General features: G+C 43.9%; 1 protein-coding gene across 2 annotated transcripts in view; it reads left to right on the plus strand.

Annotated features, from left to right (window-relative positions):
- The window catches only part of BEAN1 (brain expressed associated with NEDD4 1), a 52,757-nt gene extending 46,708 nt beyond the window's left edge, over positions 1–6,049 (plus strand). For both annotated transcript variants that reach the window (XM_085072008.1, XM_085072007.1), the window contains exon 5: positions 5,288–6,049. In XM_085072008.1, coding sequence (XP_084928134.1) covers positions 5,288–5,552 — 265 coding nt within the window. In that variant the 3' untranslated portion in view covers positions 5,553–6,049. The remainder of the gene's footprint in view (positions 1–5,287) is intronic.
- Positions 6,050–13,758: the final 7,709 nt, after the last annotated feature.

Raw genomic sequence — 13,758 nt, forward strand, 5'->3', positions numbered from 1 at the left:
TTAAACTAAGTGAATGTCTCAGACAATCAATAATATGGGATGGATTGCTATTATAGAAAAATATCAAACTAATGCTCAATAATTCAATGACAAAGCATGTAAAGGAAAGGGCAAAATATAGTTATTAAATGCACAGTGTCTCAAATGGAAACTGTCAGGATCAAAAATAAACCTAGAAAAATATCCTGGCTCATGACATATGAGCAAGAGCAGTTCTGTCAAAAATGATACATTTCCTTGTGGTAATAATAAATCACCAATGAAAATATGTATTCTAGGAAAACAAACCTCAAAGGAAACATGGACAGATTTCCAGGCTGCTCTCCTACAAACCTGGCTGTGAGCAAATTGCGCCGTCAGAGAAGGTGGAGTTCAGCATCATCAGCTGATGCCTACATGGCCATCAAACACATCTCTTTTATTTTGCATCTGAACCTTGCTGTAGAGAGCTACAATAATTGTTCTAATGATTGTTCTAATTTCAGCTTTTCCATTAGGTAACATCATATAAACACCCTTTTTGCTGTTTTCATCACAGCTCGAACCTGGCAGCACATTTATTTTCCAGATCTAGTGATTCTGTTTGCCACTGTCAAAAGAACACAGTAGGTCATCACCAAAACAGAAACAATGCAACAGGAGCAATTTTAGTAGAGTCAGAACATACAACAAATTAACAAAGTGAACTACAAGACATCCATTGCACAAAGAATTCTTCATTCCCCAACTCTGCCTTTTTTCACTTGTTGTTTGTTTCTTAAAAAATTCTGTCAGCAGAACCTTCTTCTTGCCCCAGAGAGTGGCTCATAATTTATGAATGCCAGCCAGTTAAATCAGCTCTTTGGGGTTTCCCTGGCAACAAACTCATCCTAATAGTTACTGCAACAAGACCTGACAAATTCACAAAGTTTTTGCTGCCCCTGCCATGTTCTGAGTCAACAAGGTCATCTTGGAGTGCTGCTGTCATTCTTGAGCAACGTTGCCCTTTCTGCAGATCACATCTACCTGCAGGAAGATGTTAACAGACATCAGCTTTCCTTGCTTTTCCCAGGGAAATTATCCCTAAAAACTCAAACCATGTCTCCAATGAGCGTGCAGGTATTGCAACAAAAACAAAGCCAAAACCATGTAGACAGCAGCACAGCTCATGGTCAGTAATTCCTTCCTTCTCAGCTGACACACTGAACCTCCAGATAACACAAGTTTGAAAAAGCAATGGATTAAAGTGGATTCACACAACTGCTGTAGCCAAGGACTTTTTCAGGGCTAGTATCCACAAGATGCAGTGTAATGAGTTCCTGTGGTGCATTATTTGTATTATGGTAACACAACACTTTCCAAAAGCATTTGCTTTCCTGTCTAAAAGGATTTTCCTGTGACTGCTGTAGTGAACTTCAAGCCTGAGCTACTTTATACGTGTCCAGCATCTTCACAGAAGTGAATCTGACAGATAAAATATAACTATTGTTGTGGTTTTTTGTAAAAGATGAACAAGTATTTTTGGTTTTCCACTCCATGGTCCTGCATTTTCAGTTGCAAAACATATATATGTGTAAAAAAATTAAATATTTATATCTATATATATATAGATAGATAGATATGTACACACACCCCCTACATATCTATATGTAGGTATCATTCCTTTAGCAGTTCCTGAGGTTGCAATATGATGATTTCTTTCATGAGCTGCAGCCTCAAACCTCTCCCCATCCTCCATCTCTCCCATTTCCACTTCCCTGGTGTTTCTGGTGCCCTGACTAAACTGGGAGCTTCTGAGTGAGGCAGCTAAACCAGGAGAAATCTGGCCCACAAAAAGCTCACACATAAAATGCGAAATTAAAATAAATAAAATAAATAATTATTTTTTAAAACCCACAAAATCAAAAACAAATTTTAAAAAAACCTCCTAACTTCCCCCACCCCAATCTTTTGCCTATTTAGCTCCAGATTGGGGATCAGGGTTTGGCTTTATTTTAAGATGACAGTAAGGCCATCATCACTCACATCAACACTTGCTAGTCAACTGCAAGAAATTATTGCTATTCCAATTTTTTATAAGTAATCCTTCAAATCTTTTGAGGAATGGTTTTCCAGCCAGCACTATCCATGGACAGTGGATGCCTGTCCAACTGGGTATTATTTCGTATAATACTTACTTAGATTTGCTGATAAAAAAGACCTTGTAAAGTCATGTAAGTTTACATATTAAGATCTCCTTGAAGGACAGACTGCAAAATAAAATTCATGCTTGTAGAGTTGCTAATACATTATTTATCCTACATGGATACCTCTAGAACAGCACTCTAAAAGCACAACCAAAGTACAGATGCTGCTAAACTGAGGGGGAAAAAATCACACCACAAAACAAACAAAGAAAAACAAAACCCCCAAACAAACAAAAAAACCAACAAAAATACATTAAAAAAAAGAACACAAAATGCTTGGAAACTAAGGAAAAAATACAAAGTTGAAGTCTCTTTTATGACCTTAATTCATCTCCAGTGTATCCTCAGCAGAGAGTGCTAAGGAACCTTATCTGCAGTAACAGAGCAGTGGCTGTTTGCAGTGTCAGCTCTACAAGCAAAGATCCTATGCACAGAAAAGAACACAGGAAATTAACATCAAGATCATAAATTGATAACATAATACAAAAAGTTATTTAAAAAAAAAACCAACCCACAACTATTTGAATTATTTGTAATTCTCCCCATGGCCTCAATGATCTGTAGGTACAGCTGTGAAGCTCCCAAAAAGCTGTTTAATTGAAAGTCTGCCATGTGTTTTTACTACCTTATTCAATTTTTAAAATGTGATCTGAATTGCAAAAAAATGAGAGGAAAGAAAGAACATTACTTGCTTTTGAAGAAAAAGAGAGAATTATTTTTGTCCATCACGTGTATGTAGGAAAAAGTGCCCTAACACAAATATATTGATATTTGGAACTAAACACTGAAATGCCAACTCTTCAGTACCACAATTTGCACCCATTTGACTTGACCCTTAAAAGTCTCCTTCACAAGGAATTATTTCCCTGTTTATCCCAGCTGGCAGTTCAGTTCTACAGAGCTGAGCTGTGGTCCAGGAAAGACATTAAATTAAATCCAAGGGAGAGAAAAGCAGATGATCAGGTAGCAGCAACAAGAAACAGTTCACTCTGTGCCCATTTCTCCTTCAGGTCAGTGGCAGATTTCCCAGAATCAGGAGACAGAGCAGCTTCTTCTCTTTTGTGTCTTGGCAAAAGGATCCCAAATTTTCCACCTTGAAACTCACACTACTGTGGGCTTTTCTGAATGGAAACTTTCCCCTGTGCTAACAGACCCAGGAAGTGCTCTCTGTTAGCCTGATTAAGTCAGTCAAAACCTGTGGAGAGATTTGAAATAAATTCACTGGGCTTTGGGTCAGCAAAATGTAAATTAAGGAAAGGTGCAGCTCATAGGAATCTTGCAGAGTGGCTGTTCCTTTACCCTCACTGAGCTCAAGGACAGTTGAGGACATCAGGATCTCTGACTGAGGTCTAAGAGCTTTTAAATGACCACCAGGTATGTTTGAAAGCTTTTGTGTGTTTGGTAGAGGCTGGAGTGACATCTTTTCCTTATGCTGTAAAAAAACAATCCTACTTCTCACATGCTGGGACTTTTCTGAAGTATTTAGCAGCCCTATTCAGGGTTTTCAGACATAGGTTCTTAGATATTATTTTCTGATGGGGAAATCAAAATGTTCTAGTCTAAATTTAAAGCTGTTGTCCTGATGAATATAAAAGTAAGATGAAAGGGAGGTAAAAATAAAAACACCCATGGATATTTGAGTTTAGCAATGTAGCACTATGATTTCATTTTCTTACCTCTCCCTTCCCCAAGAACCATTCCTGTGACCCAGACTGGGGTTTGGGAGCTTGGTTTAGCCTGGCATTAACAAGGTACTGGGGCAGAGTGTGTCCCTGCAGTCTGCTGGGAAGACACACGTTAAATATCCAAATTTTCAGGAAATATCCTAGATCTTAATTGCTCTGAAGTTAGTGTGGCTGAGGAAAAAAGTCCTTAATTTGTCTGGCTCCAGGAGAAATGTTTTTCAGGTTAACTCAGTAGGGAAAGGGTTTTTACCAGAAAACATTTCCTTTTTCAGGATTGGATTTTAAATGATGCTGAAGTGGTTAAACAGCAGCCATAAAGCAGGTCTAACATTTCAGATTGTGATGCTGTGACTTTATCATTGTGGCCTGTGGCCAGGCAGCCAGGAGAACAGGGCCTTCCTTTGGACCATGGGAGCTGGGCTGGTTTGAAGGCAAAAGGGGGTCAGGTTCAGTGTGGGGACAAACAGGGCAGCCAGGGGATCACCAGGGAGCAGGGAGGATCACCAGCTGTGCCCAGGCCTGCTGGGGCTGCAGGCTCTGGGCTCCAGGGCTGGGCAGTGCCAACACATGGGGCCTGCTGGTGTCCCCTCACTGCATCCCCATCCCCTCCTGCAACACACACCGACACCCCAGCACAGCCCCAGGGCTGCCAGGCTCACCATCCCCTCAGGGCCCTCCCTGGGCTGTGCAGCCCAAGCTGCCATGCAAGGAGCCTGACTGCATTCCCACTGGGACAGAGAGCTCAGAGCAGGGGGCAGAGCCAGCAGGGAACAGTTCCCCTGGCACCAGCCTGGTGGCACAGCCAGAACTACAAGGCCTGGCTACACCTGAGCTAGCTCTTCATGGAAATCCCACCAACTCACCTGCCTTGCACTCCTGCTCTGTGGGAGGAATGTGCTGGGCACTGGGCCTAGTCAGAGTGACCATCAGAGTCTGTCCAGATTATGCAGCACAACTCTGCAGCTCAGCAAGAAATCCTGCTGCCCCTGCCAGCACACACCTTCCACCCAGGCAGCCCACCCAGGCAGTGCTGGCTGAGCTCCAGAGACCTGCAATCAGGACAGCACAGAGTGATAATCTACTAGAGACTCCATCAAGAGCTCTCTATACCTTATTTCACAACTAAAACAGCAACACCATTTCCTTTTTCCCCAGCTTCTTCTAATCTGGCTCTTACAGGCAGGTGATAACAGAAATGAGCCCTGGTGCATCACATTTGCTGTGACTGTGCTGCTCTGGGATTATCTCTGGGTATTTTGAGATGAGGTTTTAGGTGTTACATTCCTGAGTGTCTCACATGGCAGGGGCAGCAAGGATGTGGGCTGAAGAACAAAACACCAGACACTCCTTTTTCTCACTTTACCTGCCTCTGTTATGCTGAAATAATGCACTGTAGCTTTTTTCCCAGGAATCCAATGAATTTTTTTTTTCTTTCAGCTATGATGACTGTGTGGGGCCAGGAGCAACACAGATATATATTCCCACAGATGATCCTCCCCCATATTCCCTTACGGACCCTTGCCAAAGAAATGAAATATCTGTAAATATCTATATCAGCCAGGAAGAGGAAGCAGCATCTGGGACTACAGGATGGGCTGCAAATGATGCAGTGAGGCTCCAAGACTTGCAGGAGCCCAGCTCAGCCATCTCAGTCATCTCCCACTCTGGAGGTTGCTCCCCTGTCCGGGACAGTGGGCTGTGAACACTTCAGCCCCAGCACACCTCCAGCAGGAATGTGGAGAAATTCTCCCACTGGCCTTCAGACCCCAAGTGTGTGAATAAAAGTGGATCTTTCCTTCAATTCTTCTGAAGAACTCAGACCAATGGAAGAATAAAATCTCTGGAAGTTTTACCAATTTTATATCTTTAAACAGGGGTACAATGGGATTTTTTTACAGTGAATTTTGCAACTTTACCTAGACTAGACCCTGTTTGTTCTTCAAAGTGTTCCATGACATCACACAGCATAAAAGAGCAGCAGAGACAAGCAGTGCATCTGACCTTGTTGAAGCATTGCAAAATCCATTGAAATCAGCCACTCATAATGAAGATAAATGTTATCCAGTCAAGCCTACTTGTTGATTTTATGATATTTTGCATGTTTTAGAGCAGAAGGAAAAAGAAGAGCATTTTGTTTTCATTTTAGGTGTCACTAGCACATCTCATTCAGTGTATTGGCAACAAAGCATTTTCAAATAATTATTTGTCTAACTATGTGTTTCAGTAGGCAAAACACTGCCTGAAAAAAGATGATTATGAGAACCATATAGAAGCAAATGGAAAAAAAATATATTCTAATATTCACATTTTTCCTTTGGTACCAGGCTTTCCAGATCATTGGAAAGCCTGCTTCAAGTTCTCCCTCAAAAGAAACCTTCCACGAGTGATGGAGAGGTGGCAGTGGATCCCCATCTACAACTGGCTTTACCTGCAGAGGCTGCAGCACAGCTGTGCAGGCTGGAGCTGCACAGCCTTCAGGGGGCCTTGCTGCAGCCCAGGGAAGAGCACAGGCATCCCAGAGCAGCCTTCAATTCCCACACACGGCAGCATTTCCAGGCACAAAGCAGTCTCTTTTTCCATAAGGAGCCTGTAGTGTTTCAGTGTGACCCCAGTGACCTCCAGGAACTGGGTGAGTGTGGTGCAAACAAGAGGTGCTGGGCTAGGCACACTAACAGCATCAGAGTGCAGGAACCTTGGAATGTTCCCAGCTGGGAGAGAAGGAACCAGGAAAAGCAACCCAACGAGTGACCCCAGGACACTGGGATGTGGGTCTGAGGGTTCTCAGCCCATGTGCCAGGGCAGGGGGTGCAGGAGCTTGGCACAGGCACAGCAGGGCAGGGCACAGCAGCACCCTGTCCCCAAGGATGGCCAGGGCTGCACTCGCTGCTCCCACCGAGCCTGCCCTGCACCTCCCAGCCCCAGAAAGAGGGCTGAGTGTGGCACAGAGGGGCAGCCAGAAGGGGCACTGCTCTGGGGCAGGCAGGGCAGTGGAGACCCAGACACACATGGGCATCCCTGCCTCCTTTTCCCCTCCCAGAGGCCTCTGGCAGAGCCCCAGGCACCTGCTGGGCACAGCTCCCAGGGCTGGATACACCTTTCAAACACCACACACCCCTGAGGCTCTCTGTTCACCCTGAGCTGGGGAAGATCCACTTGTGGGACAGGAAGATCTGCTCCCCCCACTTTCTTTTCATGGCCTGCAAAAGAAGATTCAAACTAGAGGCCAGCCCTGAAATCCAAGGGTAGGCAGCCAAGGAGGTTTCCATCTATTGCTTTAAACAAAACAAAGCTTGGATCCTATTGTTCACTTCTGCCTGGAAAATCCCATTCCTCATCCGAAAGCTCCTATGTGTCTGGCTGAGGACACACAACCCACAAGAGAGCACGGAGAGCTCAACCCTGTGCTTTCCCCAGGACAGTACCCCTGGCAAACTTCTTTGCTGTGTTGGTTTGAACCATGTAGCTGCAAGAAAACCAAACTCTTTGTTTGCACTTTCCATTTTTCAGTCATTTTTAAGTTCTGTGTCTAATGGAAAACCCCTGGGTGAGTCTGGGTGCTGGCAGGAAGCAGAACTGGCTGTCAGCACATCAACAGGCAGGGATGGAGCACCAAGCAGTCCTTGGGGCATTCACAAAGCCTGGGCTCCCTCTGGCACCAGGGGCAGGACCCAAAAAACTGTGTCAGGGGAGCAGAGTTATCTCAGGCTCATCTCCAAGAAACCTCTTCGAGGCATTTTCACTAAAATACAAAAAAAAAAAAAGTTTTTTACACTGTTAAAATGGACTTCATTTTCTATTCCCACTAAAGGATATATAAAGCTGAGTATAGTAAATATATGATGGTGTTTAAAAGGAAGCATCATCCAAATTATTAAAATTGCACTTGGATTTTCTGTAAATACTGAATGATTTTCAACTGTAATCATCATTCAACACTCCGAAGATTGACACAATTATAATTAATACTTAGATGGGAAGTAATTATATGGTTCTTACTGCTATATAAATTAAACCATTACTGAGTCATATGCACATGATGAGATATAAGGTAAGCATGCATCTTTTGCTAAGTAGATGACAGTAAATATGTATTTCACTAAAATGATAATTCTTCTGCAGTTCAGCAAGATTTTCAATATTCTCAGTATATTATACCCAAAAGAACAAAAATTCCCAATTTTGCATTGCAAAACTGCTGGCAGAAGGTAGGCTCTATTTCACATTTGTGTTTTTAACAGAGAGAACTGCTTCTCTCTACAAAGTATTAGTTTAAACAGTTTTGTGGAATGCAAAGTACCCTGCAACAAGAGAAACAAAACTCCATCACCTATGAGGGGCCAGAGATGCAAAGCAGCACAGAAAGTCCCCAGTCAGTTTTATTGGCAGGAAAACCAGAAGAGAGGGAGAGCACAGGGGTTGTTTGTGCAGAACAGCACTTGCTTTCATGGCTGTGTCTGCCTGCAGCTCCTGGAGACCTGCCTGGAGCAGGGAGAGGCCTGGGACCTGCTTCCTTCAGGCTGCTGTGGGGGCTGTGGGGGGGAAATCTAATCAACAGAAATTAGAAGGGTAATGCAACAAGCACAGAGGGCTTTCCACATGTGGCAGACAAGTCTCTACTCCATTACTGAAGCTCACAGTTTCTGTGCACTGGGGGAAAACCTTTTCACCTGTTTGGCTTTTAACCTTTTTAACAGGCATTTCCTGCCCTTCCACTCTCTATCTCTGGTTTACAAAAAAAAGTTTTAGGAAGACCTCTGATGAAAACAGGAGATTTACATTTTACCTCATTTTAGCAGTGCATCAGTAAGATTATAGAAAACTAATCAAAATCTTTCTTACTTCTGTAACAGTGAAGTGTCTCTGGCAGTGCGATCTGGGGTTGGCAGCATTTCTTACACACATCTGTCTGCTCCCTCTTGTGGCATGGGCCTCTCCATAAAATCCTGTCATCCTGAATAATCCAAATAACCCCAGCTGCTCTGTCACACGGATATGGAAGCCAAGCAAAACACACATCCACACTCTAGTGCTTTTCTAAGTTACCACTGACTGCATGGGTTATGTCACTCATCACAAACATATAAAATCAAAAAACAAACTGTGAATTAAAGGTAGAGTGTGCTGCCTTCAGTGATACCTTACCATGATCACTTGCAGGAGTGGTTAGCATTTTCTACTCTTGTTAATCCTTTTAACTGAGTGATATCCAACAGTGGGGCAGGGGGAAAAGCTTATAAATCCAACCCAAATAGACAGCACCAGAAAGAAAAATTTTAGCTGTAAAACACTGCAGAGAGAACTTTGCAACTCTAAAGCTTCTCCAACAGCTTCCAATGCTACTTACTGCACGTGCTGGAATTTCTTGTAATGATGTAATAAGAACATGCTCTCATTTCTTGAACAATATTTCAGATCTTGGATAAATCTCAGCAAAGTTGGCAGAATGATGCTGCTCTTGAGAAATTCTTATCCTGCTATCAGATTTTATCCTAAGCACTTGCATAACACTAATGCCAGTGCTAAAACCCAGACTTAACCCAGGCCTTTCCTTTATTACACAACTAAAATCAGAAAGAAAACTGGACATGCTGTTTCTTGCTACATGATAATAAAACTGTATTTCTGTAGTCATCTCTTTTGCTCTGATTTTTAGTATACTAATCTTATACAGAACTTTTAGTAAAGAATATACACACATTTGGGTTTGCTTCTGTGCTTTTTATTTTACTGCTCTGGGACCACCCATGACTGAGCAACTGCTGAGAAAAAAACACTGTGCTTCAGTCATTTCCATTTGGATTTTACATTTGTCTGACCACAGGACCAGTCACATCCCTCCTGCTGTGGGGTAAAAGTCCCTGTCCAAGGTCAAGAAGGGCAGAGTCAAATAACTGCAGTCAGGACACTGAAAATGGACAATGTGTCACCAAGGGAAAAGATAAAAAGCCAGGAAATAATAGGCCAATCATCCCAGAAATATTCAAACAGATCATTTTTTAGCACAGCAAGGTGAGTAAAGATCTATTTGCTGAATGGAAACCACATCAAACTGATCTAAGTGGTCTTTATACAGTCTGACAAATCACTCCTCTCCTTAAACTACAGAAATAATTTCTGCATTAAATTATAACCGTAGACTTCTGTGAATTCAAATAATCACCATCATATGAGAGAGCATTTATCAATTTGTGAAGTCACACAGGTGTACAACATCATAGCAGCCACAGGCAGTGACTCAAAAATAGATTCTAAAAATCAAGATTAGAAAAGTACCTGGACTACAGGTGTGTTTTCCAGCTGCTGGATCCAACCTGCCTTTAACCCCATCCCAGGACACTTGTCAGCCCCATAGCAAACACAAACATCATTTAACCCCATCCCAGGACACTTGTCAGCCCCACAGCAAACAAAAACCTCTTTCAGCAGTTACCCAGACCTAGTCCAGGGATCCAGAGGAAGTTTCCAGCAGGAGGAGGAACAGAACATGCCCAGAGGTCACACCATGTCCTGGGTGGTCTCCAAGGGGCAGGCAGCAATGGCATTGCAAACATTGTGTGCTTGGCTGATCTTTTTAAGGAAAGGGGAAGACAATTCCAATAGGAACAGGTTGTTTGGCCAAGAGCCACCAGTAGTGATGTCAGCAGGACTGAGGAGTACCTGGGGGAAAGGGAATTCCAGCAGTGAGAGATCATGACCAGCTCAGTGACCACCTGCTGAAAATGGACCCCAGATGCCACAGCAGGCAAAATCACCACTGAGGACTCATCAGCATGAGAAATGAGAGACATAACCAGCAAAGAGGGATCTGAGTACTAATCAACACAAAAGTTATACAGTTTGTGACCAATGGATGCTGATTTGTTTGTTAAAATGCATAAATAGTGTAACGTTTTGATGATCAGGGAGCCTTTGGTGGTGATTCAAAGGGATCTACTCCACAGTAAGGTGCTGTAAAGTAAAACACACCTTTATTGCCTGGCCAGGGGGAGCATGCAAGGGTTGGCACCTTCATGTGCATTCCCCACCATGATTATTTTGCAAAGGTTATTTGTATGTTTACAAATTCAGCATCCACCCTAATTTTGTTCATTTCTCTATAGGCACATGTCTTGCATGGGAGACAGAAGCCTTATGAGTTTCTGCAGTTTGCCAGGCTTCTAGCAACAGAGTAGGGTAGCTAGCTCTCCAAGACTTGGTCCCGTTCACAAGGATCTTTGATATTTGGCCTATTAGTCTAAAAATACCATTTATTAGACACAGAAAACAACAAACATACAAACATAGAGCAGATTGACACACATACACAATGAATGCATAATTGCAAAACTATAATAGCTAAATAAATAGGGGGTTAAAACTTGCTTGAACTATAAAAATAGTTAAAAATGCAAGTTAAGAAATGCTTGCTTGAACTATAATGCAAGTTAAGAAAGGTACCTATAAGTTAGCCGGAATAATACAATATCGGAAACCAATGATCTTACCAAATCCAATTTTGGAGCTGAGATGCATTAGAATACTCCCTCAGTCTTGCAAGAAGTTACCACAGAGCTTGCGTCCAAGCTCAGGGGAGAAGTCCTCTTCATGCTTAGTATCCATGTAGAAAAGCTTCTACCTTTTCTGAGATTTCATGAGCTTTTCATAGGATTAAAAAAGTGTGGATTTGTGGTCACTAAAAATTTTTCACATTCTCTCTTCATCTCACCTAGACATTCAGTCGTCACCACTACATAGCCCAGATTAAGCTATCAACCTAATCTAAACTGGCAACCAATCAGGGAGAGAGAGAAGGGGGTGATGGGAGCATCCTGCCACAGTACAGTCTTTAAGGGTTGGGTTCTTAGGTCACATCTGACAGTGTGTTCTCCTGGGGAGTGCTTTGGGGCATCAGAAATCTTACACTGGGACCCTCCTCACGAATTGTTTGCCCCTTCTCACAGTGTGCTGTGCTGCTTTTTGCCGTGTGTCCAGCTGCTTCTTGCAGCCTTTCTCCCACAGGATGGAACAGTGTTACCCTCTCCGGGAGGTGGTGTGCTGTTAAGTAGAAACCTTTATGTTTGCTTGGGGAGTGCTTACTTTGGGCATTGAGATAAAGTGTGACCCTTGCCCAACACTCGTGTGCACGAGAAACCGATAAGCACCAGTGTCAAAAACAACAAAGGGGAATTGACTTTCCTATATTGTTAAAGGGTTAAAAGAGTCAATCGTTGTTTGAGTTAATTAAAAGGGGAGGGAGTTAAGAGGTGTGTTAAATGTTCAAGTTATGGTTGACTGATGGGTTGTTTGGGTTGCTGTTAACAAAATTGGAAAAAGTTTAACTGAGTTATCACTGTTCTTTCTGGTTGTCGTTATTCCTCTAACTGGCTTGGTTATTCTGAATACCAATTTCTGTCATGATATTTGTGGAATGTAGGGGCAAGATGGCTGACGAGGGCCACTGAGAACTTTTCTGGAAAGATCTCTCTGAGCCGTCAATCAAAGTGCCAGTCTGAATGCAACCACACCCAGTGTGACAAAAGAGCATGCCCGGGGGGAGGACCCAGGTCAGACCGCTCAAACAGGTGGGTAAGAGGGTGAGCTGGGGACTGCAGAGCCCAGGATTGGGTAAATGTATCCAGGACTCTTGATTTCCGTCCAGAGGGTATAGAAGCAGCTGCGCAAGCTCTGGGAGGTGTGCCTCTGGCCAGAGCAGCCACGCACCGAGCACTGCAGCTTTGTGGTGTGGGCATCCCCTATTGTTATTTTCTTCTTTTAATAAATTTTCTAAAACTTTCCAACATGAAGCTTCCTTCTTCACAATTCTGGGGACTCATCCGGGGTGTAAAGCCTCACCTCGACGGGTCTGGAGGTTCTTGGAAGAGAGCCTTAGAGCCTGGTGAGGATGAGGGGTTTCAGTCGGAGGTGGAGCACCTCGCCTTGGGAGTGGAGGAGGTAAGTGGGAATCTGTCTCACTTCCATGTTTCCAATGTGGAAAGTGGTTCTGTAGCCCCCAGTCCCACTGGTGGCCCTCAGCAGTGCCCACAGAGGGGCAACACATCCCTCCCAGCCCATCACAAAGCTCTGCTGAAGCAGCTGGTCACTGGAGAGGCCATGTGGGACATTTTGTAGGGCTGTCACTGTGCAGCACCTATGGAGGGCATTGCTCCCATTTACCTCATCAGGTGGTTGACAGGAAATTTTTGTAGGAACTTTTGCTCTAGCAGCTTGAGAGAGCAGCACGTAGATCAGAGCGAGAGGAAAAGCCTCAGAAGTCAGGTGAGCTGGGCTGGAGTTCTTTCCCCAGCTCCAAGGGCTCCCACCTCCTAGTCTCCTGTTTTTCTGAAGGCAGTGAGAAGTGTTTATAAAGGCAAGTTCTGCAGTAGAGAGAATTTCTTGCTGCCAGGAGATACTCCAGTTTACTTTAATGTAGTATATACTCATCAATAAGTGAGTATGGGGGAAGATTTTCCCCATGGTCCCTCCACTGGTCAGTGGCATGGACACAGGAGGAGATCAGGGTGATCCTGTCTGTGTTTGGGACCTCCCTACCCACACCTGGCCATAACCATGTGTCTGCTCAGCGTTGCCCCAGGGGCAGCCCCTCTGGTCATGATCCCTCATGGAGATGCACCAGCTTCCTGGCTGCCCCAGGGAGGGATCCTGAAGGCTGTGCTCAGGGGATGGGAGGAGATGCAGATAATTTCTGGGAAGTTGGTTGTTCCCAGCCCAAGCCCTGCAAGGTTTACAGACCTTAACAGCAGCAGCTTGACTGTGCCCTGGTACTGTGCTGGCAGTGCTTCTTTGCAAGCTGCTTTGCCACTGGCTGAGGGCAGGCAAGTAAGCATCTGGAGCTCTGGAAGTTTCCCGGCTTGTCTGTCTGTCTGCTTTTCTAACAGTGGCTGGGCAGGCAAAGATGCTGGAGTTACTTC

This window comes from Lichenostomus cassidix, chromosome 11, assembly GCF_008360975.1.
Source record: "Lichenostomus cassidix isolate B80296 chromosome 11, HeHo_3.0, whole genome shotgun sequence".
Taxonomy (NCBI): Eukaryota; Metazoa; Chordata; class Aves; order Passeriformes; family Meliphagidae; genus Lichenostomus; species Lichenostomus cassidix.